Genomic DNA, 25,398 nt, shown 5'->3' on the forward strand with positions numbered 1-25,398 from the left:
TTCTCAAGTCAAAACATCAAAACATACATTAAATTGTCAGGTTCCATGAAAATAAAACTTAAGATGACTGACAGGATTCAATTGAGCTCACTGTACAATCTGGGAAGACTAATAAAATAAAGGCAGCAATTCATTTAACTATTACTGTTTGAGATACTGAATGTGGTGCCTAGATCCACTGGTATTTTGACTGGAGCTATAAAGGTGTGATTCTGGTTTCACATTTGCTGCACATTGTGACATTACCAACAGTTAAATCAGGGGTCCCCAAACTTTTTAAACAGGGGGCCAGTTCACGGTCCTTCAGACCGTTGGAGGGCCGGATTATAGTTTAAAAAAAAACCTAAGAACAAATTCCTATGCACACTGCACATATCTTATTTTGAAGTAAAAAAAAACCAAAAAAACAAAAACAAAAAGGGAACAAATACAACCTCAATGTCAATCATCATCAAAATAATAAAGAAGGTTGGAAGAGACCCCTTGGGACATCTACTCCAACCCCCTTCTGCTTTTGTGCACCACACCATAATCAAAGCACCCCTGACAGATAGCCACCTGATAATAATAATAATAATAATAATAATAATAATAATAATAATAATAATAATACCACCATAATAAACATGGTTGGAAAAGACCCCTTGGGCCATATAGTCCAACCCCATTCTCCCTTTGTGAACCAAAACATAAAGCACCCCTGACCAACACCAACACCAACACCAATAATATTGTAATAATCAGGGTTGGAAGAAATTGCTAGCCTTCAAGAAAAATGAATCCACGACAGGGCTGCAAAGAAGGGAGTCTGTATGGGAAGATAAAATGGGAGGCCTCTACCTTTTGCCACAGACATGCTTCCATTGTTGTTTTGCCCCCTCCACTGCTGAGGAAGGCACACACCAGGTGAGGGAGGAGGCGGAAAAGGAGCGTGCGAGGTGAGCGAGGAGGCAGGAAAGGCATGAACCTTTCCCTCCTCCCTCGCCCCATGCTGGCCTTTCTCGGCGGCAGCAACAGGAAAGCTGCCGGCGGGGGGCGAGGAAGGAAAAGTGCGTGCCTTTTCCTCGCCCCGTTCAGCCCTTCCTCGGCGGTGGCAGCGGGAAAGGCGCATGTGGGACAAGGAAAAGGCGTGAGCCTTTCTCTCACTCTGCGCGCACCTTTCCTGCTGCCTTCCTTGGTAGCAGCGGCGGGAAAGCTGTCTGCGAGGCAAGGGAGGAAAGGCGCACGCCTTTCCCTCGCCCCATGCAGCCCTTCCTCGGCAGCAGCAGCGGGAAAGGTGTGCGCAGGACGAGGAAAGCCGTGCATCTTTCTTTCCTCCCTCACCTCACTTTCGCACTGCCTCCCTCAGCGGCGGCGGTAGGAAAGCTGCTGTGGGGCGAGGGAAGAAAGGCGCACGCCTTTCCCTCGCCCCGTGTGGCTCTTCCTCAGTGGCAGCAGCGGGAAAGGTGCGCACAGGATGAGAAAAAGTTGTGCACCTTTCTTTCCTCCCTCACCCCGCATGCATCTTTCCCACTGCCTCCCTCAGCGATGGCGGCAGGAAAGCTACCTGCGGGGTGAGGGAGGAAAGGCACAGACCTTTTCCTCGCCTCGTGCGGCCCTTCCTCTGTGGCGGCGGGGGAAAGCGGGGCGAGAGAGCAAAGCCACATGCCTTTTACTCGCCCTGTACGGCCCTTCCTTGGCGGCTTGGGAAAAGGTGCCGTGGGGCGAGGGAGACGAGAAAGGCATCGCCTTTTCCTCCTTCTCCTTCACACCACATGCACCTTCCTTGACGGAGGAGGAAGGAGCCACCGCCGCGGGGGCCGGATAAATGGCCACGGTGGGCCGCATCTGGCCCGTGGGCCGTAGTTTGGGGACCCCTGAGTTAAATAAATAAACCAATTTTATTTGTAGACTGTCCTATCTCTCCGGAGAGATTCAGGGCGGTTTCCAACACACATGGCAAACATTCAATGTCAACCAAAAAACATATGAACAAATTACATCAAAACAAAAATCAAGTCACAAAAAAACCAACCATTACTAGAACTTAATACCAAATAGCAGTTATCCAAAGAATAAAATTAGACCACCCTAACAAACATAATCACACATTATGAATTTAAACTATATAAACATTTCCTATGAAAGCTGCCAAAATATATCATGATTGATTAGGCCTAAACATAGGGTAAATCTATATTTATAGAATGACTGCACTTTTCATATCACTATAACTGCTATAGCTCAATGCTATGAAATCCAACACAAGAGGGAAAAGTATGCAAATTATTAAAACACTAGCTGTGCCCTGCCACGCGTTGCTGTGGCCAATTGGAATTGCAGTGAGTAGACTCGCTGCTTGTAAGCCTGGGTGCTTTCTCTATATGGGCCTCCTTGGTTGGACTGGTTGAATGGGAGGGAGTGCCCTGATGGCTTCCAAAAGTGAGGGTTTTTGATGTAGGGGAAATCTTGGTTGGGCAGGTTGAAGAGGAGTGAATAGTCTTGCTGCTTGAAAGCCTGGTCGCTTTCTACTTTGTGGAATTGTTGGTTGGGAGGTCGAACAGTAATAAATAGTCTGAGTGTAGCAAGTATGAATGTTGCAATTAGTTACCTTGATTAGCATTGAATGGCCTTGCAGGTTCGAGGCCTGGGTGTTTCCTGGTTGAGGCAATCCTTTTTTGGGAGGTGTTATCTGGGTGTGATTGTTTCCTGTCTGGAATTGCCCTGTCTGTCTTCTGAGTGTGGTTTTGTATTTAGTGTCCTGATTTTAGAGATGCTATTGTTCTGTTTTCTTATTTGACCAGACTTAATTATTACATATGAGATAGAGTAATGTTATGTATTAATAAACATGTGATAAGTGAAGCTTGGATGAGACTGTATTGTATTGTCTGTTTGGAGGGCAAGTGCCAATGTTGGCATTGGTGAGCTTGATTAGCACTGAATGGCCTCGCAGGTTCAGTGCCTGGCTGCTTCTTGCCTGTGAAGCTGTTTATTTTTATTGCTGTTTTGGTTTTTATTATGATTGAGGGGTAAATTGAGGGAAAGAGAAGGAGAAAGTGAAAGTAATTGAAGCAGATGGAGCGTTCCAGTTTTTGGGGTTTTTTTAGGCCCCATGGAGGTTGGGGATGTCTAGTTTTGTTGTATGAACCTAAAGACGTGGATGATGGGTTCTGCTGTCAAATTTTGAGGTTAGGGGGCCTTTAGTTTTGTTGTTTTGCCCGGTGGAGCGATGCTATAGATCAGGGGTCCCCAAACTAAGGCCTGGGGGCCAGATGCGGCCCTCGAAGGTCATTTACCTGGCCCCCGCCCTCATTTATAATATAACTAGCTGTGCCCGGCCACGCGTTGCTGTGGCGAAGAATGGTGGTATGGGAAATAAAGTATTGAGGAATTGGTGGTAGTTAAGGTAAAGGGTAAACGTTTTCCTCTGACATTAAGCCCAGTCATGTATGATTCTGGGGGTTGGTGCTCATCTCCATTTCTAAGCCGAAGAGCCGTCGTTGTCCGTAGACTCCTCCAAGGTCATGTGGGATGACTACATGGAGCGGCGTTACCTTCCCGCCGGAGCAGTACCTATTGATGCACTCACATTTGCATGTTTTCGAACTTCTGGGTTGGCAGAAGCTGGGGCTAACAGTGGGGGCTCTCTCCGCTCCCCCAATTCAAACCTGCGGCCTTTCAGTCCAGAAGTTCAGCAGCTCAGCGCTTTAACATGCTGTGCCATCAGGGGACATTATTTCCTAAAGGTTGTGAATATACAATATTTCTGATTGTTTTTTTTTGTTTGTTAGAGGCAAGTATGAATGCTGCAATTAGGAAAAATGATTAGGATGTAATGGCCTTGCAGATTTAAAGCCTAGCTGTTTCCTCCCTGAGTGATTTTTTTGTTGGGAGGTGTTAGCTGGCCCTGATTGTTTCCTGTCTGGAATTCCCTTGTTTTCAGAGTGGTGTTGTTTGCGATATTTTATATGCTTCTACTGTCTGTGGCCCTGAGAAAACAGAGGATTGGCCAGACTTTGATGATGGGAATCCTTTGTTGGGAGGTTTTAGCTGGCCCTGATTGTTTTCTGTGTGGAATTCCCCTATTTTCAGAGTATTGTTCTTTATTTAGTTCTGATTTTAGAGATTGTATTGTTCTGTTTTATTATACCACATTAATTTTTATATATTCTGATTTTAGTGTTTTTGAATACTTGGAGCCAGATCGTATTCATTTTCACGGTTGACCGCAACACAATAATAATAATAATAATAATAATAATAATAATAATAATAATAATAGTAAGGATAGTAATGATAGTAATAATAATGACTTTGGTAATACATAGTGCTTCACTGCCTTCTCAGCTTCCTTTCTGGAAGAATCCTTTCTTGGGAGGTGTTAGCTGGCCCTGATTGTTTCCTTTGTGGAATTTCCAATTTCCTTGCTTTATTTACTTTCTTTATTTCTTTATTACTATCCTGGTTTTAGAGATTATATTGTTCTGCATTATTCTATCCTAGAAATTATTTCATATCAAAGTAGAATCTCACTTATCCAACATTTACTTATACAATGTTCTGGATTATCCAACGCAGTCTGCCTTTTCATAATCAATGTTTTTGTAGTCAGTGTTTCAAATTCATTGTGATATTTTACTGGTAAATTTGTAAATACAGTACAGTAGAGTCTCACTTATCCAACATAAGTGGGCTGGCAAAATGTTGGATAACCAAATATGTTGGATAATAAGGAGGCATTAAGGAAAAGCCTATTAAATATCAAATTAGGTTATGATTTTACAAATGAAACACCAAAACATCATGTTAGACAACAAATTTGGTAGAAAAAGTAGTTCAATACGCAGTAATGCTATGTAGTAATTACTGTATTTATGAATTTAGCAATATATCATGATATATTGAAAACATTGACTACAAAAATGCGTTGGATAATCCAGAACGTTGGATAAGCGAGTGTTGGATAAGTGAGACTCTACTGTAATTACTACATAGCATTACTGCGCATTGGACTACCTTTTCTGTCAAATTTGTTGTATAATATGATGTTTTGATGCTTAATTTGTATAACGATTACCTAATTTGATGTTTAATCAGCTTTTCCTGAATCCCTTCTTATTATCCAATATATTTACTTATCCTGCCGGCCTGTTTATGTTGGATAAGTGAGAGTCTACTGTATATTGATCATCTTATATTATCTGCTTAGAACTGGATTATATGAGGCCCCTTCTTCACAGTTGTATAAAATGCACACTGAAGTGGATTATATGGAAGTGTGGAGTCAAGATAATCCAGTGCAAAGCAGATAATATAAGATTATAAATGGGTTATATAGCTGTGTGGAAGGGCCTTGAGTCTACACTGCCATATAATCCAGTGCAAATTAGATAATCTGTGGAAGAAGCCTAAGTGAGGCCTAAATTTGCCTGTCCCCTAACTGAAACCTGGCTGTCCCTTGGTTGCTAGGCAACGAAGTGGGCAGAGATTAGCCCTCTAAACTGGCAGCAATTGGATAAAAACAATTATTGCTCTCCCTCTAATTAGGACTTTATTTTTCTTTTCTTTTTGTTGTATCAACCTTGAGGCGTGGATGATGGGTTGTGTTGTCAAATTTTGAGGTTGGGGGGCCTGTACTTTTGTTGTTTTGTGAATTGCCGTGATGCCATCACTCTTTTATATATATAGATGAAGGTAACAATTGTTTAAGCATTTTACAACTCTATCAAAACACATGTAATACTTCAATAGGAGTTGCTACTTTTACCCCAATAGAAGGCCAAACCTCTTGAGAGCAGCTCAAAACATTTCTGCAGAAATGCCTCTATAGGCAGACATAGTATTTAATAACTGATTAATTTTGTTGACCCTATTGGGTAGTTTCTGTATCAAAGCTTATATAAGGGCCACTTAGAATACCTAATTAAAACAGGAAAAGATTTCTAGCTATTTCCTTCTAATAATGTAACTGTAATCCCCAATAATTGGGGAATTAAAAAGATCGAGGTAGTATTGCCACCCAAATTCAAATGTAAAATTCTGTCATATGTTAGGCTAAAGCCTCCTAATTCTTACATTCTAGTTAAATGGTGTGCTGCTGCTTCAAGTGAAAGGTTTTGTTACAGGAAGTTGGCAAAATAAACAAACTTAATCCACTCAATCATAATGTAAACAACTAACTACCAATGAGCTACAGCCAGCCCACACTTACATCAACGCACACAAAAAGAAAGATGAATTCCTCCAGCACATCTTTTGTACTATTTCTATTTCTGTACATTACTCCCGATTGAAATGGTGGGAAGAAATTATATTTTCACATACAAACAGCATTATCAATGTAACTGTATGTTCCACAAAGTAGTAATTTTAATTTCTAATTTTATCCTAGCTGGAAAAGAATATTAGGAGAAATGAAAAAATTACGTAGTTCCCTGTACATGATAACAAAGAAGTCACAATTCTTACATTGTTTTGAAAACAAAGTAATAAAATTTGCTTTTCTAATTCATCACATAAGCAGCAGAATGTAGAAAAGTAAGTGTATTCACAGTATGCTTACCTGATTTTTGAGAAGAAAGAGCTACAACTAGGGCAGGATCTATCTCACATGGCAATCCTGCGGCTGATGAGAGCTCATATACATTCATTGCAACCTGATAAAACAGACAACAGATTGAAAAATGTCAATGGTGTTGTGGGCAGTATTTTTCAGAAAAGGCAGTTTACAAAATCTTTTAAAAATACATTCAAGAAACATAACAGGGACATAAGATGGTGGGGATATATACTAAAAAGTTTAGTTCACACTGAAAAAGGCAACTGGCACTATTTCTGCTGGATGATTTCACACTCTTCTGCACCACACTTTTTAAATTCTCTGAAAGTATATTCACCAACATTATTTGGAAGTTTCTACAAGCTCTCAAACAGGACAAATAATAAACCCAGTTAAGAAATAGAAAATTCAGTTAAGCCAAACCACACATTAATGTTGTCATGTTACATCTACACAGACTACGTTCTGAGTAATCTTTACAGAAATTAGAAAGTCATAGCGTTAGACAGTGGCTACCAATTATCCAGAAAATTGAAGAGTTACAATAAGCCTTCTGTATTCCTCCATCTGAAATGCTATATCTTATTTAGTACATATTTTACTCCTACTATAAACCAGTGTTCTCAACACTTTCAAAATAACATGGATATTGACATTTATACCCCACAAAAGCACAATACTGTAATAATTTAATTATTATTTTAACAAAATTTACAGAAACATATCACTACCATTATCAAGTTTAAATGGATCTAACATTTAGTCCAATATACATTTATAATTGACACTAAAGCAACCATCACTCTCAGAAGCAAATTATTACCTTCATATCTGTCTCTCTTGGAATGTGATCCTTAAAGTCTTCAATTGAACTCACAAGGAAAGGAATGTGATAGGATAAGACCTAAGACAACAAGACACGCATCACTGAAATGTCCTTCAGTTGTATTTCTGTAGCCAGCATATTATGACCTTGATTGATTTATTGAACTACCCTCAGTGAGCATGATAAGTAATTTAAGAGCCCAGACAAGCTTTACAATAGAAAAAGGAACTGATGGCTGAAATGTAATTTATAGTTTAAAAGCTACAAAAAAACCCAACATATTTTATGATACACCACATTAATGAACTGAAGGTTTGATCCTCTCAGTAAAGATATTTATGGTTTTGAATTAGCTTCAATGATAGTTTATTGTTAATGTTTAACAGACCACGTATTAGTACTAATAGTACTGATTCTATTACCTTTATTAGATTTACACTCTGCCTTTCTCTGTGAAAAAGGGAACTTTAACACAAAGCTAAATCCAGTACTTACATCTCTAAGGGCTTCTTGTGCCAATGATCGGAAAGACAAGATAACGCCAATAATTGTCATTCTCTTCAAAACACTATCAACAGCTGAAAGAAAAATAATTGAAGAAGCCAGAGAATGAGACTTTCTTTTGGCAGACAATGACGTTTAGTGTCACTATTCCAAAAATCTTTTATTTGGCAAGTGTAACATGGTAAGACAGATGCTCAGAAAAGAGCTAAACACACAAGCATTTCTGATGCAAGGTTAAATTTACATAGAAATAAAGTGACAAAACTGACACCACACAGCTAATTAACTCTGCATCTAGTTACATTTCCTTGTCAAAAAAGCATTAGTTATTGCCAGGTGCGTGCCACCCTAAATGTGATAATTTTGAAGTGAGTTTGAAACACAGAACACTTTAACCCCTGCTCTCCACTTGCAGCCATGGTGTTCTCTCTCTAAGCCACACATTTCAAAGCCAAGGCCTCCAGGCTGAATCTAGCTTGCCATGTCCTTTTTATGTGACTTCAACTTCTGTATTCCTCATCATCAGATATCATGTGTAGAGATAATGGAGGTTGTGATACACTAGCATCTGGAAGGCTGCAGTTTGCTCCATTTCGTCAGAATAATGGGGTTTGAATGTATAAGACTTGTAGATATGATGTCTGACTTTAAAATGTCCTTTAACCTTTAATAAAATTAATAAAAACTTTATGTATAACCTGCCCTCTCTTATCAAAGAGGCTCAGGGAAGTTGCCTCAACCTCAGAGCCACAAGTGCTGTTGGGCTGCAATTCCCATTATCTCCAGTCCACATGGCAGACAAAAGTGATGAGAGTTGTTGTTCAATAACACCTGGGGATCTAAATTGGGTAAAAACTAAATGCACTGACCACTATGTAAAAAAGTTATAGTTGGCCCTCTGTATCCACAGATTCTCTGTCCATGGATTCAATGGCCTTTTGAAGGCAACCATACGGCCGATGTGGCCCTTGATGAACATGAGTTTGACACCTCTGCTCTAAGAAGTCATCCCAGACTTTAAAAATCTTCCTTGCTTCAAGTTTTTATGGTTTGAAAATTTATAATATTTTACTAATGTTAATGTTTCTGTAGTATTTTTAAAAATGCATTATTTTGTGCCTGCACGCTCATAAAAAAGCTACCATGCTTGTTTTACTGGCAGCCACAAATTTAATTCTTTATTAAACATTATTCTAAAGTATTATTGTATTTTTATATTTGTGCTTTAACCGTTTTATTTAGTGCTTCTGGATTTTTTTTGTTACAGAGCAACTTGTGAGAAATACTTACAAGATAATCTTTTGAAGAGAGCGGCCATCTGATCTGGTTTATCAAAACTGGTCCTCATTTGTGTTAGCACTTCCACATTCTCTACCACAAGTTTCTAAGACGAAGCAAGATCTCAGGTCAGGCATAGATCTGAGTATAGTAATAAGTGCATGCTTTAGGACATTTCAGTGGGGCAAGCAGGAAGCAGAGCTCATGAAATCCAGATGTTCCCACTATCTGTCCAGAAGAACTATGTGATTATATTAGGTAAGGCCCTAAACAGAAAACTTGCAGTGCAGCAATAAAGGCTCTCTGTTTCACAAAGGATGCATTTCCCCAGTTTCTCCATCAATTTGCATTAGACTGCTCTAACGGAAAGTGGATTGCAACCTCAATCTCCTTAAAACAATAGGCCATTTTCCATGGAATTCCTCCCCCCCCCCCTTTCTTGTAAAGTGGACAAGGGTTCAAATCCCTGCTCAGCCATGGAAGTCTACTGAGTGAACTCCTAAGTCTCACAGCCTCAAAGGAAGGTAAAGGCAAACCCCCTCTTTAAAAAGCCTGCCAAGAAAATGACATGATAGGTTTGCCATAAGTCAAAAACAACTTGAAGGTACAGAACAAGAAGTCTACTTTAGTATTCCCTCTTCACACACACTGTAGCATGATTTAATAAAAAAAAATAACAAAATAACATCCAAACCACTGTCCTGGCCTCTTTGTAATAATACGGACGCTAATTCTCCACTAAGTCTAAAAGGTTACTAAACACCTAGCAGTCTAATGCAGTGTTTAGGAATTTTCTATATGGCCTACAATACAGCATTAAGGATATCTCACTGCTTTGCCCCAACCCGCAGCCTGTCACATTTCACTGAGCCCCTAGTTTCTTCAGTGTGAAAAGAAACAGAGACATGGGCCTTCTTGTTTATTGTTTTAAAATACCCCCAATAATTGATTATGTTGTCCATGAAGGTTAGCAGATCAAGCACATAGAGCAGCAGGATGTTTTGCTGTCTGTAGTGGGCTTAAGGGCATTAAAGCCTCTGCCATCTCTGGGGGAAGAACCAACGTTCAATTTAGCTCTTGCTTCTTTTGGTTCCTTAAAAAGATTTAATTGCTGACCAGAACAAGAGAGGCTGATTGTCTGAAATGTGCCCCAAAATGCTAAAATTCACAGTCCTCAAACCAAGCCTATCTTTTTAGAGAGGGAAAGAATATGGTTCCTTGCAGAAGTATTTTTTTCACATTTTGGAACTTAAAAGGGTTATCTCATGAAGTACAGGCAGTTATAAACATCTGACTTACATATGTCTCCTAGTTACAAACGGTGGTGAGACAACATGATGCGAAAACAAATCTACCCCTAAGAAAGAAAATTCACTCCTGTAAGAGTTTTCATAGGAAAAAGGTATCTCACTGAAGCTATATCATCAATCCTAGAAATAGTTGTCTATGATCTACAGAGATATTCTCAGGAGCACTTCAGCAAGCGAGGGTCCAAAAGTGGCAGGCTAAAACCCATAACCTCAGCCATGGCTGATACTGAATAAGAGACTTCCTCTTGGGCACACTGAAGACTGTGCGACTTGGAAGGCACTGAACAGATTGCGCTCTGGCACCACAAGATGCAGAGCCAACCTTAAGAAATGGGGCTACAAGTGGAGTCCACTACATGCAAGTGTGGAAAAGAGAAAACCATAGACCACCTACTGCAATGCAGTTTGAGCCCTGCCACATGCACAATGGAGGACCTTCTTATAGCAACACCAGAAGCACTCCAAGCGGCCAACTACTGGTCAAAGGACATTTAATATAATGCCAAGTTTTTAACTTTGTGTTATTAAATACATTACAACTGTACCCTTGGTTCTAACACGATAAATAAAAATAAATCAATCCTTGTTTCTACAAGAACCCAACATTTTCAAAATCTGATAATCACAGGGATAGAAAGTGAGGTGAAATCTTCTGAACAGGAGCGCAGAGACCAAATTTCATAGGGGTATTAAGCCGTCTATATGTACCTGTTCCAAATTACATACAAATTCAACTTCAGAACAAACCTACAGTACCTGTCTTGATGATAACCGGGGGACTGCCTGTACACAGGATACTCAATACTGTGAAGATACATATTATGAAAGCTATGTTTAGAATAAAGTTACACAGAAGAGACAGCTAAGGTTGGATCTTCAGGGTTGGTCTATTAACATCATGTGGGACATTGCTAAATCCTGAGATCCAGCGTAGTGTAATGGTTTGAATGCTGGACAGGGCCAGCCCTTGGAAACCCAATGAGAGGTCTTGGGCAAGTCACACTCTCACAGCCTTACAGGAAAGCAGTGGCAACTCCCTCAGAACAAATTTTGCTAAGAAAACCCCCATAACAGAGTCACCTTAAGAGAAACACAAGTCAGAAACAGTTCACAGGAATGACAACAACCATTAAATGCATTTAGTAAAATGGAAAGACAATGGCTCATTTATAATTCTGTCTAGAAAGACCAATCTATCGAAACTCAATGTCTAGGTAAGTAGAGCCTCAATCAAGAAGGAAGCCGCAGGGCCAAGGTTTACTCTGAAGGAACTTGAAGGATTTGATCACGAGAAAGGAGAAACTTCCAAGATACAATCATCATTCAGATGCTTCAGAAAGTGACAAGAAAGCCATCACTGAAACAAACCACTGACAAAGATCACTTCAAATTTGCAATAAATCATTAGCTAGTTACAGCAAACAGATTGACAAGTATTTTCTTGTGTGATGAGACTAAATTTGAAATGTTTGGCCTTGCTGAAAAACATTATTTGTGATGACAGCATCATGTTGCAGAGATGCTTTTTGTCAGTAAAGACTGAGAAACTCATCGTGATTAAGGGCAAGATGGGTGGGCCAAATAAAAGGCACTTCTAGAGGAAAGTCTGTTTCACACTGCAAGGTATCTAAGTGTAGGACTGAGGTTTACCTTCTAGCAATGACTCTAAATACAGTGATACCTTAGTTAAGAGTTTAATTTGTTCTGTGACTGAACTCTTATCTAAAGGTGAATTTTCCACTGAAATGCTATTAATTTGTTCCATCTCCCAACCCCCCCATTCTTGTTACATGTTTTTAAATAAGAAAATAGACTTTATAAATAAAAAGCTAATGTATAAATACACAGCCACATAAAACAATAAAAAAGAAAGATGCAATTTAAAATGGAAGAAGCACAAAATTGTGCATCATTTTCTTCATACTGTACTCATTCCAGCCACCCTCCCTCTCTTGCTTTGTCTTCATGAAGCCAAACATACCAGGAATAGAAACCATACAAAATCAACTAACCCAAAGTTACTCAAAGCGGACAAGTGCAAAGCAGACAGCAATCTCCCAAAGCGAACAAGAGCACGAGGCACGGAGGCTGCTCCCTTGAAGCCCTAAAGCCCTGTACTCTGGAGCTAGCACTCCCTCTGGTGCTAGCTCTTAACTCAAAACACTGCTAATATGTCAAAGTGAAACCCAGGCCGAGCAACTGCTCCTAACTCAAAACACTCTTAAATTGGGATACTCTTAAGTTGAGGTTCCACTGTACACTGCTAAAGTAATGCTAAGTGGATTAAAAACAAGAACCTGATTTATCTTAGAATGGTTCACTCAAAGCCTAGACTCCAATGTATAGCAATTAAGAAGCTGTGGCATGATCTGAAAATAGATTTTAACCCCCCCCCCCCCCCAACCACTCCTTTAAATTCCAATCTGACATTGCTGGGGTAATTTTGCCAAGAAGAATGGGCCAAAACTGCACGATATAGATGTACACAACTAATGAAGATTTATCCACAAAGGCTTGTGGTCAAACGAGTTTATATCAAGTACTGACAGAGAAGGGTAAATATTTATGAACCCAAATAATGCCAGGTTGTGTTTATTTTCTGAATTTCTGCATCACATAAAAATATTTGCACCTTCACAATACTGAGTATCTTATATAAATCAAGCAGCAACAATGCCAATTAAAGTCCAAGTTAGCTCCAAGTCGTAACACAACAAAATGTGGAAAAAGCGAAAGTGGGTGAATACTGTTGCAAGATAGTTACAAGCGCAAGTAATAACCAAATAACTATCAGAATCATAACAAACAGAAATAAGGCAAATGCCGTTCCATAGAAGCTCACATTGATCTTGGATGTGAGAAGATCCAAAGACCTGCCCAATTAATACTACGAGAGTTCTGGACATGTTCAGCCTTAACAGTTGCCCTGACCAATACCAGGACAAGTAATATAAAATTTGCTTTTGAAGAGTTTTCAGTTCAAAGCAAAAGTGGAACTCTAAAATAGTTATCTGGATCCAGGTCATAGATTTTTGCATTCTACTTTCAATTATAAAAGTAATCATCATAAGACACCAAAGGACATTACCTTGAGTTCAGCAACTTGCGAGGAAATGTGCCACATAAGACTTTCACTCAAAAACTTCATGCCATATGGACCAAGGAGTTCTGACAGGGCCCTCATTTCTAGGGAAGACACACTGATTATACCATCTTTAACTTAGTTACCTCACTCTATCAAGGCTATTTTAGTTTGCAGCATGCACTACCTCAAAAGCTGATGACAATGCACAATTAGTACTGTTTATACACACATATAAAGGAACCTTATGTAGAAGTTTATGAGCCAAAATTATGGATTTTGATATGACCTACTGACTAGCTAGCCAACCCTGGACGCTACTACCATTTCCCTGTTCAGGCATTCAAAAAAGCTCAGAGGCAGTGCCACTGTAAAGTGAAAAGGAATTTGGTCCTTCTTTTAGGTTCTCCTGGGATGGACTAAACTCTTGCCTTTCACCACTCTAGAGAAGGAACAGCTCCTTTTTTGTAAGAGTTAAGGGGCAGTACTTAAACTGACCAGTAGATAAGCCAATCCAAGTTTTTTGGTTAATTTTTTGACTAAAAATTCTAAACTTATACATGGGTATATGGGTACACAACTCACTCCCACTTGAGCCACACCTCCAAAGATTTGTTCACTAGACTGCTTTCCCCTTCCCATGAATGGAAAAACACTTCCACTTGAGCAAGGCAGCCTCAGATTCAGTGGTTTTCTCAGTCCTCCCTGTTTCATCATAGCTCTTTCCTTCAATCTTCACAAAGACATGTGGAGAATATGATACAGTTGAAGGGAAGAGCCAAGAAAACTCCATTGTACAAACAAACATCTGCCTATCAATCTCTTTCTGATAATATTCAGAATCTTTCAGTACGGAAAAAAACTTAATTTAAAACAAAAAGAATGTTAAGCAATAATGTTTTCCAAATAAATTGCTAGTTCAAACTATTGAAAACTTACCTGAAATGTCTGAATATTCCTCTGCATTAAATGTCAGTTCATTTTCAGTAGGCAAGTTCACAAATGCTTTCATTGCTGGGAAATATGCTATATGTCCATTACTGACTTGCCTTAGCAAGGTTTCCAGATACCTTAAAGAAAATCCAAATTGAAGTTCGACAGTAATTACACAAATGCAAATTTTGCTTTTGAAAACCATTATTAAGCTACACCAACTCACATATATTTAGTATGGCAAAATATTCTAAAAGTCCTAACTATATTCTGTGAATAGCTAATTATTTTAATTTTAATAAATTATTATTCACTCAGGAAACATGGGTAGGTGACAGCAAGGTTATATTGGCTGAAATCTGTTATTCAAACAGTAAATAATTCAATAATTCTAAATAAACAGGACTTAGTTTCAAGTTGTGCAGAGAAGCAAAGCCTTCATACTGCAAATTAACTTTAAACTGTTTTAATTAGCTTAACATTTACAATTACTAGCTGTGATCTGTTGATGTCTTTTTCATCTTACAGTACTTTCCCTCCCAGATTTTTTTCATATAAAAACCCATCATTTCCCCCCCCCCCCAAAAAAAAGGTTATTGACGAAGATGTAAGTCAAATTCTTACCAATTTGTGTATAGACTGGTGATGGTTGGCTCCCCGTGACTGTCTAAATGCTGTGTTTGTTGAAGGAGAACATTATTAAACACTCTTGTGATGTCAATCTGTACATAGTTTTCTATTGACTGGAGCACTGTCATGTAAGCTCTTACACTTGTTAACAATTCAGAAGGTTTTGCAATCTCTTGTGTTGCTTGATTATACATTGTCATGCCAACAATCGACCTTTGAGAGAGAAAAAGTTATTTTCATTGTCATAAAGAGAGTCAATAATTCTATTTCTTGGATAATTCTAATACAGAATTATGTGAATGGAAAGTCTGTGCCAAATTTAAGGCCTTGTCTCTTATACTTGGATCATGTCTATTAAGAAATCAGGCATCTACAGCTTATTATTATCCTAAAAGTTGCTGACATCAGCGATGAGAGCACATAGAATGCTAATGCAATAGCAATGTGTCCAGATTTTCAACAGCTTAAAATAGGAATAAAAGAAAATAATTTTCCCACTGTCAAGTTGAGAAAGATGCATTAAAACTCTAGAAGATCTAAAAATGAATTGTAGCTGGCCATTTATTTTCATTTATTTACCACACTTGTACCCCGCCTTTCTCACTCCAAAGGGGTCTCAGGGCCCTTTATTTCAGTGTAAGAGAAAGTATTTATGAGTACATTCAAAAGTGACTTAAAAATATATTTGCCAGTATTAAAAAGTGACTTAAAAACATATTTTGAAATATGAATGTGATTTAAGAACATATTAGTAAAAGTCATGAAACATTGGCAAAATAAATGTGTTCTTAATTCTTGTCTTAATAACTTTTCTTCATGTTCCTTTAAAGGTAGGATTCTACTGTATACTTATTAGACAAGATAATCATAAGACCTTTTTGTGTCAGGAATGACTTGAGAAACTGCAGGTCGTTTCTGGTGTGAGAGAATTGGCCGTCTGCAAGGATGTTGCCCAGGGGACGCCCAGTTGTTTGATGTTTTACCATCCTTGTTGGAGAATTCTCTCATGTTTCCACATGGGGAGTTGGGGCTGTCAGGGAGCTCACCCTGCTTTCCTAGGATTCGAATCTCTGACCTGTCGGTCAGCAGTCCTGCTGGCACAAGGGTTTAATCCACTGTGCCACCGGGGGCTACTATCATAAGACTAATTCAAACTGATTCTACAAGCTCCCAGATATTAAAGCAACAGCACTGCACATCTTCTATCTCACATCTACCATCTCAGAAACTTTACATTTACTGTACATATTTTTTACTATGTGTGAACAGAACTGGCTCTTATAATCAAATCTCAGTTATTTTTAAATTAACATGTAAAAGTAAGATGCATAATGAACTGTTAAGCTTGTTGGAAGGTGGCAGAAAACATCTCACAATCCGAAATGGGAAATGTCAGTTCAAGATTAATTATTTGTTTATACTGGATGAGAATGCAATTTAAAAACTGGCTCCTTTATTAAGTTCTAGCAAACAAGACCCAGAACTGAAAGAGCTTTGTTGGTTATTTTTTTACAAGTTTACCTTGTCCACAGGCATGCTTTCAGAGGTTTGTATCAGAAACTGGCACATAACAAATGGCACAGTAACAACCCACCCACTGTCAAGGACAGAACGCCACAAGATTCAAAGTAACAGAGTTTATTAGATTACAGAACTCAAAAATGCCCGTAAAACACAAGGGCCAGGCAGTTTTTGCCTTTAGGAGCAAAAAGGGGCAAAAGTAAATGTTCAAAAGATAAACCGGATTAAACCGGAGTTTAATCCGGGTAAAAACAAACTGCTTGCGTCAGCCTGGGTATAAACGAAACGAAAGCCAAGGAACAAAAGATACAAAGAATGCAACTAATTGGCAGCAGATTCCTCTCTGCTGCCAACACTGTGCTTAGAGTAACTTGCGTCGCTCCCCCACACACACAGCAGACAGGATCTCCAACACGAGTAAAACAGCCAAGGATTGTAGCAGTTGAGTAGACCAGTTCCGTTCCGTAGATCAAAGCCAGAAGCAGACGTTTGTAGTTTTTCCAAGTCCAAGAAGGGGGAAAGACAAGCCGTGGTCAGTTCAGTCCGAGTTCTCAAAGCAGGAGATGGCGTCCGTCAAGAAGACGACGGAGGGTCAAGCTAATAAGAGTAAGCACAGGTTTGCACAAACAAATGCCCACACAATCCCTCCCGCCGTCTGACCCTGGATTCCAATCAACTTACGTCACAGCACAGGAAAGCACACAAGTCTTCAGGGAAGCGTCCCACACACACACGGATCCCAAGCGTTTGCCCAGATTACCTTGCCCAACGCAATTTGCAATTGCTCCCAAGCCCCATTTTATGCCAGTTACAAATCTTCATCACTGTCAGCTGTCCTCCTTAACCCGGGCGTTTCCTCATCACTTTCCTCGTCAGAGCTGGAACACCTCTGACTACGCCCAACAGCATCTCCAGCTGTGGATCCCGTCCCATCCCTCCAGCTAAACCATGGGTCTAATCCTGAAGGTCCCCATTCATCTTCTGTCCCATCATGGCCAGTGGCACCCACTTCCTCCCTTACCCGAGTCCAATCCATCTCATCCTCCTCTGAGCTAACCAGCCCCTCCTCCATTCTCTCCGTAAACCCTTCGAAAGACTCCTCGTCAGAAGGTGCTGCAAATATGTCTCGCAGTCTTTTTCTCTCTCGCTCCTCGAGAGTATCTGACTCTCGAGGAGTCTTACGCCCACGTCTGTCAGTAACAGAGCCATGAGGCTCAATCATAACACTATCCCCTCTCACAAAGGCCTCCTCCCCCGATGGCGGAGAAGTGGCAGTGATACCCTCCGCTATAGCACCACGACGACTAGAGGTATCAAGTTTCAACAGCGAACGATGAAAGACTGGATGGACCTTTAAACTAGACGGTAAACGCAAACGAAACGCAACAGAAGAAATCTTTTTAACGATAGGAAAGGGACCCAAATACCGAGGCGCAAACTTTCCCCCAGCCTGTTTAATATGTTTGGAAGATAACCACACCAAATCCCCTTCTTCCAACTCCTCCCCTGCCTGCCTGTGGCGGTCAGCCTGAGTCTTCTGCGTTGCCTTAGCTTCCAACAGTAAGCGACGAGCAACATCATGCAATGCAGCCATTTCCGAAGAGCGGTACACAGGGTCCGAAGAGACCACATTGGTCGACGGCGCCACACCTCCCCGTGGGTGAAAACCATAAGTTAGCTCAAATGGCGTATGCTGACTAGACGTGTGCACCGCATTGTTGTAAGCAAATTCCGCCACCGGTAACCACTTTACCCAAGCCGTGGGTTGATCTAAACAAAAACAACGCAGATACTGCTCTAAGAGCCCATTAACCCGTTCCGACTGTCCATCCGTTTGCGGATGGAAAGCTGAAGACACGTTTAACTTAGTCCCCAAACACTCATGGAAATGTTTCCAAAAGCGTGACACAAATTGCGGAGCCCTATCTGAAATAATCACCTCGGGTGCTCCGTGCAAACGATAGATGTGCTTTGTAAATAGTAAGGCCAACGTAGGGGCCGCCGGAATGGTTGAACAAGGAATAAAATGAGCCAGTTTACTAAATAAATCCACCACCACCCAAATACAAGTATAACCCCCAGACTTAGGCAAATCTGAAATAAAATCCATGGAAATGATTTGCCATGGCCTCTCCGGAACAGGTAAAGACGATAACAACCCTCTAGGGCGCCCAACAGGCGTCTTACTCTGCTGACAAACGGCGCAGCTGTCACAAAAGCGCAGAATGTCTTGCCGCATCTTTGGCCACCAGTAGCTCCTGGTGATAAGCTGTACGGTCTTGAACCTGCCAAAGTGCCCAGCCATGGGTTCGTCATGGTGGGCTCTAATCACCTCCAACCTGAGGGTCCCTACTGGTACGTAAACCTGCCCCCTACGCACCAATACCCCGTCTTGATCCTGGAGATGCGGCAGTATGGTACGGTTACCTGCAGAGAGCAGCATCAGTTGCTCCTGAGTCCACACATCATCCTTCTGAGCCTCAAGGATCTGGTCATGTAACCCAAGCTCATTATCTACAACACACAGAGAGGCAGTAGGCAAGATGGTCTGACATACTACCTGCTCATTGGTCTTAAATTCCGGCTTGCGGGATAAAGCATCGGCCCGCAAGTTTGCCTTCCCCTCCACGAACTGCACCTTGAAGTTAAACCTGGAGAAAAACAAAGCCCAGCGGATTTGACGCTGGTTTAACTTCTTTGCTGTTTGCAAGTGCTCTAAGTTCTTGTGATCAGATCTGACCACGATCTGGTGCCGTGCCCCTTCAAGCCAGTGCCGCCACACCTCAAACGCCACCTTAATCGCCAACAACTCCTTCTCCCATATGGTATAGTTCTGCTCGAAGGGTGTTAGTTGCCGCGAGTAAAATCCACAGGGACGCAAGGTCCCTGAGGAATCCTTCTGAGACAATACAGCCCCCAACGCGTAGCTAGAAGCGTCCGCTTCTACCACGAACGGTCTGTCAACATCAGGATGGGTTAGTATGTTGTCCGATTGAAAACTAGACTTTAGTTGTAGAAACGCCTCGTGAGCTTCCCGCCCCCACACAAATGGCTGTTTCTTGCGCAGAAGCTGCGTCAAAGGTACCGTGAGCTTTGCAAAATTCGGAATAAACTCCCGGTAGTAATTAGCGAAACCCAAGAACCTTTGTACATCCTTCTTAGTCTTCAGCTCCTGCCATGAGTTGACGGCGTCAACCTTATGTGGGTCCATTTTAAGTTCCCTACCTGACACTACATGACCTAGGAACTCCACTTCAGGCACATGAAAGACGCACTTGGAAGCCTTGGCGAAAAGCCCATTAGCCCGCAGTCGGTGCAGAACCTGCTTGACATGTTGACGATGTTCTTTCTCGTCCTTAGAAAAAATCAAGATATCATCCAAATAAATCACTAAAAATTGGTCAATTAGGTCCCTGAACACATCGTTCATGAACCTCTGGAATACCGCAGGAGCATTACAAAGCCCAAAAGGCATGACTCGGAACTCGTGGCATCCGAAACACGTGTTAAATGCCGTCTTCCATTCATCCCCTTCCCGTATACGGATTAAGTTATAGGCCCCCCGCAGGTCAAGCTTGGTAAAGACCTTAGCCCCTTGCACCCTTGATAACAGTTCCGAGATTAAAGGGAGCGGGTACCTATCCCGAATGGTGTATTTGTTTAGGATCCGATAGTCACAGACCAGCCTAAGTTCCCCAGTCTTTTTGGCTACAAAGAATACTGGTGCCGCAGTTGGAGAACTAGATGGGCGAATAAACCCCTTGGCTAAATTTTCATCTAGAAACTCCCGCAAAGCTTGCCTTTCCGGTACAGTCAAGGCATACAGCCTCCCTGCTGGCAGTTTCGCACCTTCTGCCAACTTGATGGCGCAATCATATGGCCTGTGCGGTGGTAATTTGTCCGCTTCTCTTTTACAAAATACATCCGAGAACTCCCCATACTCAGCAGGCACTCCCTCCATATCAGAATGAGTAACATTTAGAGTGCAACAATCCTGCCTCTTTAAGATCACTTTACGTGTTGCCCAATCTACTTGTGGGTTTACTACAGCTAGCCAATCCATCCCCAGGATCACGTCATATCTAGGCAAGCTCGTAATATCCCACACAAACGTTCCCGTTACTCCCTGCACCTCCCACGTTACTGCTGAGGTTTCATGGTTAACCACCCCAGTCTCCAGCAGTCTCCCATCTGCTCCTTCCACCCACACGTCGCATGCCTTGCGCACTCTAGGAATGCCATGCTTCTTAGCAAACTCAATATCTACATAGGAGACCGTAGCTCCTGAGTCCAGCAGTGCCAAAGTAGAAACAAGTTCCCTTCCCCCAACAGATAATGTAATGGGTACGAAAACATGCTTCCTCCCCTCAGTTGACTGCTTGAGGAGCCCTAGTGCGTTGGACTCACGTCGCACTAGGGCTGGCCTTTTCCCGAAAGCTGGGAAGGTTTCACATTACAATTTTTGGCAAAATGCCCAGCATTCCCACAGTACAAACACAAGCCCAGCTGCCTCCTACGGCTCTTTTCCTCTGTAGACAGCTTTTTAAAGACCCCAAGCTCCATGGGCTCTTCCCCCATCACCACAGGTGCCCTGGTTACATGCATGGGTGGCGCACACATTGCTTTTGAGTGTTTACGAGCCTCGAACCTTGCGTCTAAACGCAGCACCTTAGCTACTAAGGCGTCCCAGCTTTCAGCCGGCTCCAAGCGTGCTAATTCATCCTGGAGCATATCACTTAACCCGGCAGTAAATAAAAGCATGAATGCATTTTCCCCCCAATCCAGCTGGTGGCGATACAGGTTAAACTTATTTAAGTAATCCAAAACAGTCCCCTTTCCCTGTTTCAACCGATACAGAGCCCACCCAGCGTTCTCCGTGCGGAGAGGATCCCCAAAAGTATCAGTTAACAACTTTTTGAAATTATTCAAATTGTCCTTGACTGGGTCATTTCCCAAAATTAAATTAGTGGCCCATTGTCCTGCGGGACCGGTCAACAAACTCAAAATAAAGGCCACCTTGCTAGTGTCTGTAGGAAAAGCATGAGCACTGAGCTGAGAAAAATAAAGCTCCACTTGTGCCAAAAAGGTTGGCAACTTGCACCTGGTTCCGTCAAAGCGTTCAGGAGTCAAAACATGTCCTTTCACAGCCTGAGCTGTTTGGCTAACGGTAAAAGCCGTTTGCAATTGGTCTACTTTGGCCCGTAACTCATCCATCGTCTTCCTGACGGGTTTATTGCTGCAATAAACTTTTTATGGGCGTTGGGCAATCTGTCAAGGACAGAACGCCACAAGATTCAAAGTAACAGAGTTTATTAGATTACAGAACTCAAAAATGCCCGTAAAACACAAGGGCCAGGCAGTTTTTGCCTTTAGGAGCAAAAAGGGGCAAAAGTAAATGTTCAAAAGATAAACCGGATTAAACCGGAGTTTAATCCGGGTAAAAACAAACTGCTTGCGTCAGCCTGGGTATAAACGAAACGAAAGCCAAGGAACAAAAGATACAAAGAATGCAACTAATTGGCAGCAGATTCCTCTCTGCTGCCAACACTGTGCTTAGAGTAACTTGCGTCGCTCCCCCACACACACAGCAGACAGGATCTCCAACACGAGTAAAACAGCCAAGGATTGTAGCAGTTGAGTAGACCAGTTCCGTTCCGTAGATCAAAGCCAGAAGCAGACGTTTGTAGTTTTTCCAAGTCCAAGAAGGGGGAAAGACAAGCCGTGGTCAGGTCAGTCCGAGTTCTCAAAGCAGGAGATGGCGTCCGTCAAGAAGACGACGGAGGGTCAAGCTAATAAGAGTAAGCACAGGTTTGCACAAACAAATGCCCACACAATCCCTCCCGCCGTCTGACCCTGGATTCCAATCAACTTACGTCACAGCACAGGAAAGCACACAAGTCTTCAGGGAAGCGTCCCACACACACACGGATCCCAAGCGTTTGCCCAGATTACCTTGCCCAACGCAATTTGCAATTGCTCCCAAGCCCCATTTTATGCCAGTTACAAATCTTCATCACTGTCAGCTGTCCTCCTTAACCCGGGCGTTTCCTCATCACTTTCCTCGTCAGAGCTGGAACACCTCTGACTACGCCCAACAGCATCTCCAGCTGTGGATCCCGTCCCATCCCTCCAGCTAAACCATGGGTCTAATCCTGAAGGTCCCCATTCATCTTCTGTCCCATCATGGCCAGTGGCACCCACTTCCTCCCTTACCCGAGTCCAATCCATCTCATCCTCCTCTGAGCTAACCAGCCCCTCCTCCATTCTCTCCGTAAACCCTTCGAAAGACTCCTCGTCAGAAGGTGCTGCAAATATGTCTCGCAGTCTTTTTCTCTCTCGCTCCTCGAGAGTATCTGACTCTCGAGGAGTCTTACGCCCACGTCTGTCAGTAACAGAGCCATGAGGCTCAATCATAACACCCACGGTGAGAAATATTTATGATATAAATAGCAGAATATGTTCACAGGGATCATGAAGCCAACCATATTTTTAATAATAGAATGAACTGTTCCTTGGTAGTCAAATATCTTTACTCTCTGGTTAATAATTGTTTTTTAAAAACTTGGAAAAAACTTTCTGGAGACTGGCATACCTAAATTAACAATGCTGATGCAGTCCTGGGGATTGCTTCTTTAACAAAAAAAAATGATACCAGGAGAAAAAAGGTACAGAAAGAATAAGGATGGATTCTTAGACCATAAAAGAGTGTTGGTCTTGAACTGGAGGGTCTGCAGCAAGTAGAGCTTGAGCTGGTGGAGAACAGGATTTTATTCTAGCTGTGCCTGGTGACAACAAGCAAAGTAAACAGTAGCGGCTTCCTGACTCCCAAATTAAGATGCATGAATACCAAAAAGAAAGAAGGAGGGACTACCTGCCTTCTATGCTCCCCCAACACATAAAAAGCATAGGGCTGGGATCCTTAGTGATTTACAATGATATATGTCCAACGTGCATCATGGCAGCTCATTTTGTTGGCTGTTACAAAGATCAAAATTCTCTTCTGGCCACACAATGGCCAAATGCCCACCAACCTGCCTTGTAGGGTGGACAAACCCCCTACCCCAACCACATGGCTATGCATCAGAAAACATAGGCATCAGTGGTAATGTGCCCAGATACTCTCCTTTAGTCAGGAACAATGCCAGGACTCCAGCTTAAGGGACACCCCAAGGATCTGGAGCCACGGCAGGTCCCTGCTACATCTAATTCTTCACATTATCTGACATATGGGTGGTTTTGCACATGGAACAGGCCATTTATGGGTCTCTTGATGTTCATGAACTACAAATCCCAATTCCTTGCACAGGCATAGTGAATGCCAAAGAACCATAGGTTTCACAGTCCTGTTGTAATGCAGATCTCCTAAGCCACCTTACTGGTATGACTGTTAAAACATCCACATCTCTTGGGCACTGGATAATTGACCTAACAATCTGATTTACTTTCAAAGTGGTGCTATGCTTTACATGTTTTAATTGGTTTTAATTGTAGCTTATATTGATTTTAATGGTCATTGTGTTAATTATTGTTTGATTTTTGTATAATTGTGGCATTGAATATTTGCCAAAATTTGAAGCTGCTCCGAGTCCCCCTTGGAGTGAGAACATCAGGGTAGAAATAAAGTAAATAAATAATAAACAATACTTCAATCCAGCTGTAAATCCATTGAGAGTTGCCATAAGTAAAGATTGGTGATAAACACAGCCTTTAAGCAACTGACAAATATGGAAGTTTCTTTTTCACATATCGTATTTTTAACTGTAAGAGTCATCAATTGTAAGATACCCTACCACTACCACCAACAAAAATACCTAGGATAAACCTGCAATTCTAAGTACCACATTTTAGAGATGTTGCTATAGGGGGAAAGTGTGAATGGAAGAAATACAGTATTTTTATGTATTTTAACATCTCTCAGAAACTGATTTTAGACACCTGATACAAGTTTGCGGTTAAAACAAAGAAAGCCTGAAATTAGCCAAAATCAAGGGTAATATATTCTTGGAAAGATGTGAATTAAGTGAAAAAAATTGTTTTACAGACCAATTTCTTGCTGAAATATACTAAGTGCTTTAAAAAACATGCTTCACATTCCTTTAAAAGACATTTTATGAATATTTAAGGTAAAAAAAAGCATTGAGAGTGCCATGAGTAGAGATAAAGATATAAATCTGCTTATCACTCTTACTTGGTAAAGCGGATTTCCAGATGAGACGTTAAGTACTCCCTTGGGGTAAAGGTATGTTCCCAAACAATCATATTTGGAACGTAATTAATTGAGAAGCAGAGTTCGGAAAGTGCTGTGTGCAGTTTGTCCAGACTTGACAGGGGAAGGAAAGGGAAAACAAACATATTCAGAAAATTGCATAAATCTCATAAACAAGATAAAAAATGTTACAGATACATCCATTTCTTAAAAAGAGATCAGATGAAAATGGACAGCTTAGCTTAATAAAGTCATATAGTATCCTGGCCCCAAATAAGAAGAGCATTGCTCATATAGAAAATATGATGGATGTTTTTGTCTTGTTAAATTGTTGAATGGAAAAGCATTGAAGATAAGTTTGCTATGTAGAACTGGAATGATAATACAATTGTCCATCTACTTTTGTAGTTTTGACTTTTGCAAATTTGATTAAAATGTTCTCTCTGTTAATCTATAGGTCATACAGTTTGAGCCTGATGAATCAATTCCGGTCATGCTTGAGGACCTAGAGATTTCTGTATCTCTATATCCTCCGGTGCAATTCTATGATCAGCTTCCAGTGGAAGG

At 41.3% G+C, this 25,398-nt stretch overlaps 1 protein-coding gene across 4 annotated transcripts in view; it reads right to left on the reverse strand.

Annotated features, from left to right (window-relative positions):
* nckap1 (NCK associated protein 1) overlaps positions 1-25,398 on the reverse strand; it is a 78,630-nt gene that overhangs the window by 3,479 nt on the left and 49,753 nt on the right. For all 4 annotated transcript variants that reach the window (XM_008115485.3, XM_003223910.4, XM_008115484.3 and 1 more), the window contains 8 exons: positions 24,814-24,945; positions 15,099-15,317; positions 14,481-14,611; positions 13,548-13,645; positions 9,162-9,255; positions 7,863-7,945; positions 7,365-7,445; positions 6,545-6,638 (listed from right to left, as the gene is read on the reverse strand). In XM_008115485.3, coding sequence (XP_008113692.1) covers positions 6,545-6,638; positions 7,365-7,445; positions 7,863-7,945; positions 9,162-9,255; positions 13,548-13,645; positions 14,481-14,611; positions 15,099-15,317; positions 24,814-24,945 — 932 coding nt within the window. The remainder of the gene's footprint in view (positions 1-6,544; positions 6,639-7,364; positions 7,446-7,862; positions 7,946-9,161; positions 9,256-13,547; positions 13,646-14,480; positions 14,612-15,098; positions 15,318-24,813; positions 24,946-25,398) is intronic.

Source organism: Anolis carolinensis, chromosome 1, assembly GCF_035594765.1.
Source record: "Anolis carolinensis isolate JA03-04 chromosome 1, rAnoCar3.1.pri, whole genome shotgun sequence".
Classification (NCBI taxonomy): Eukaryota; Metazoa; Chordata; class Lepidosauria; order Squamata; family Dactyloidae; genus Anolis; species Anolis carolinensis.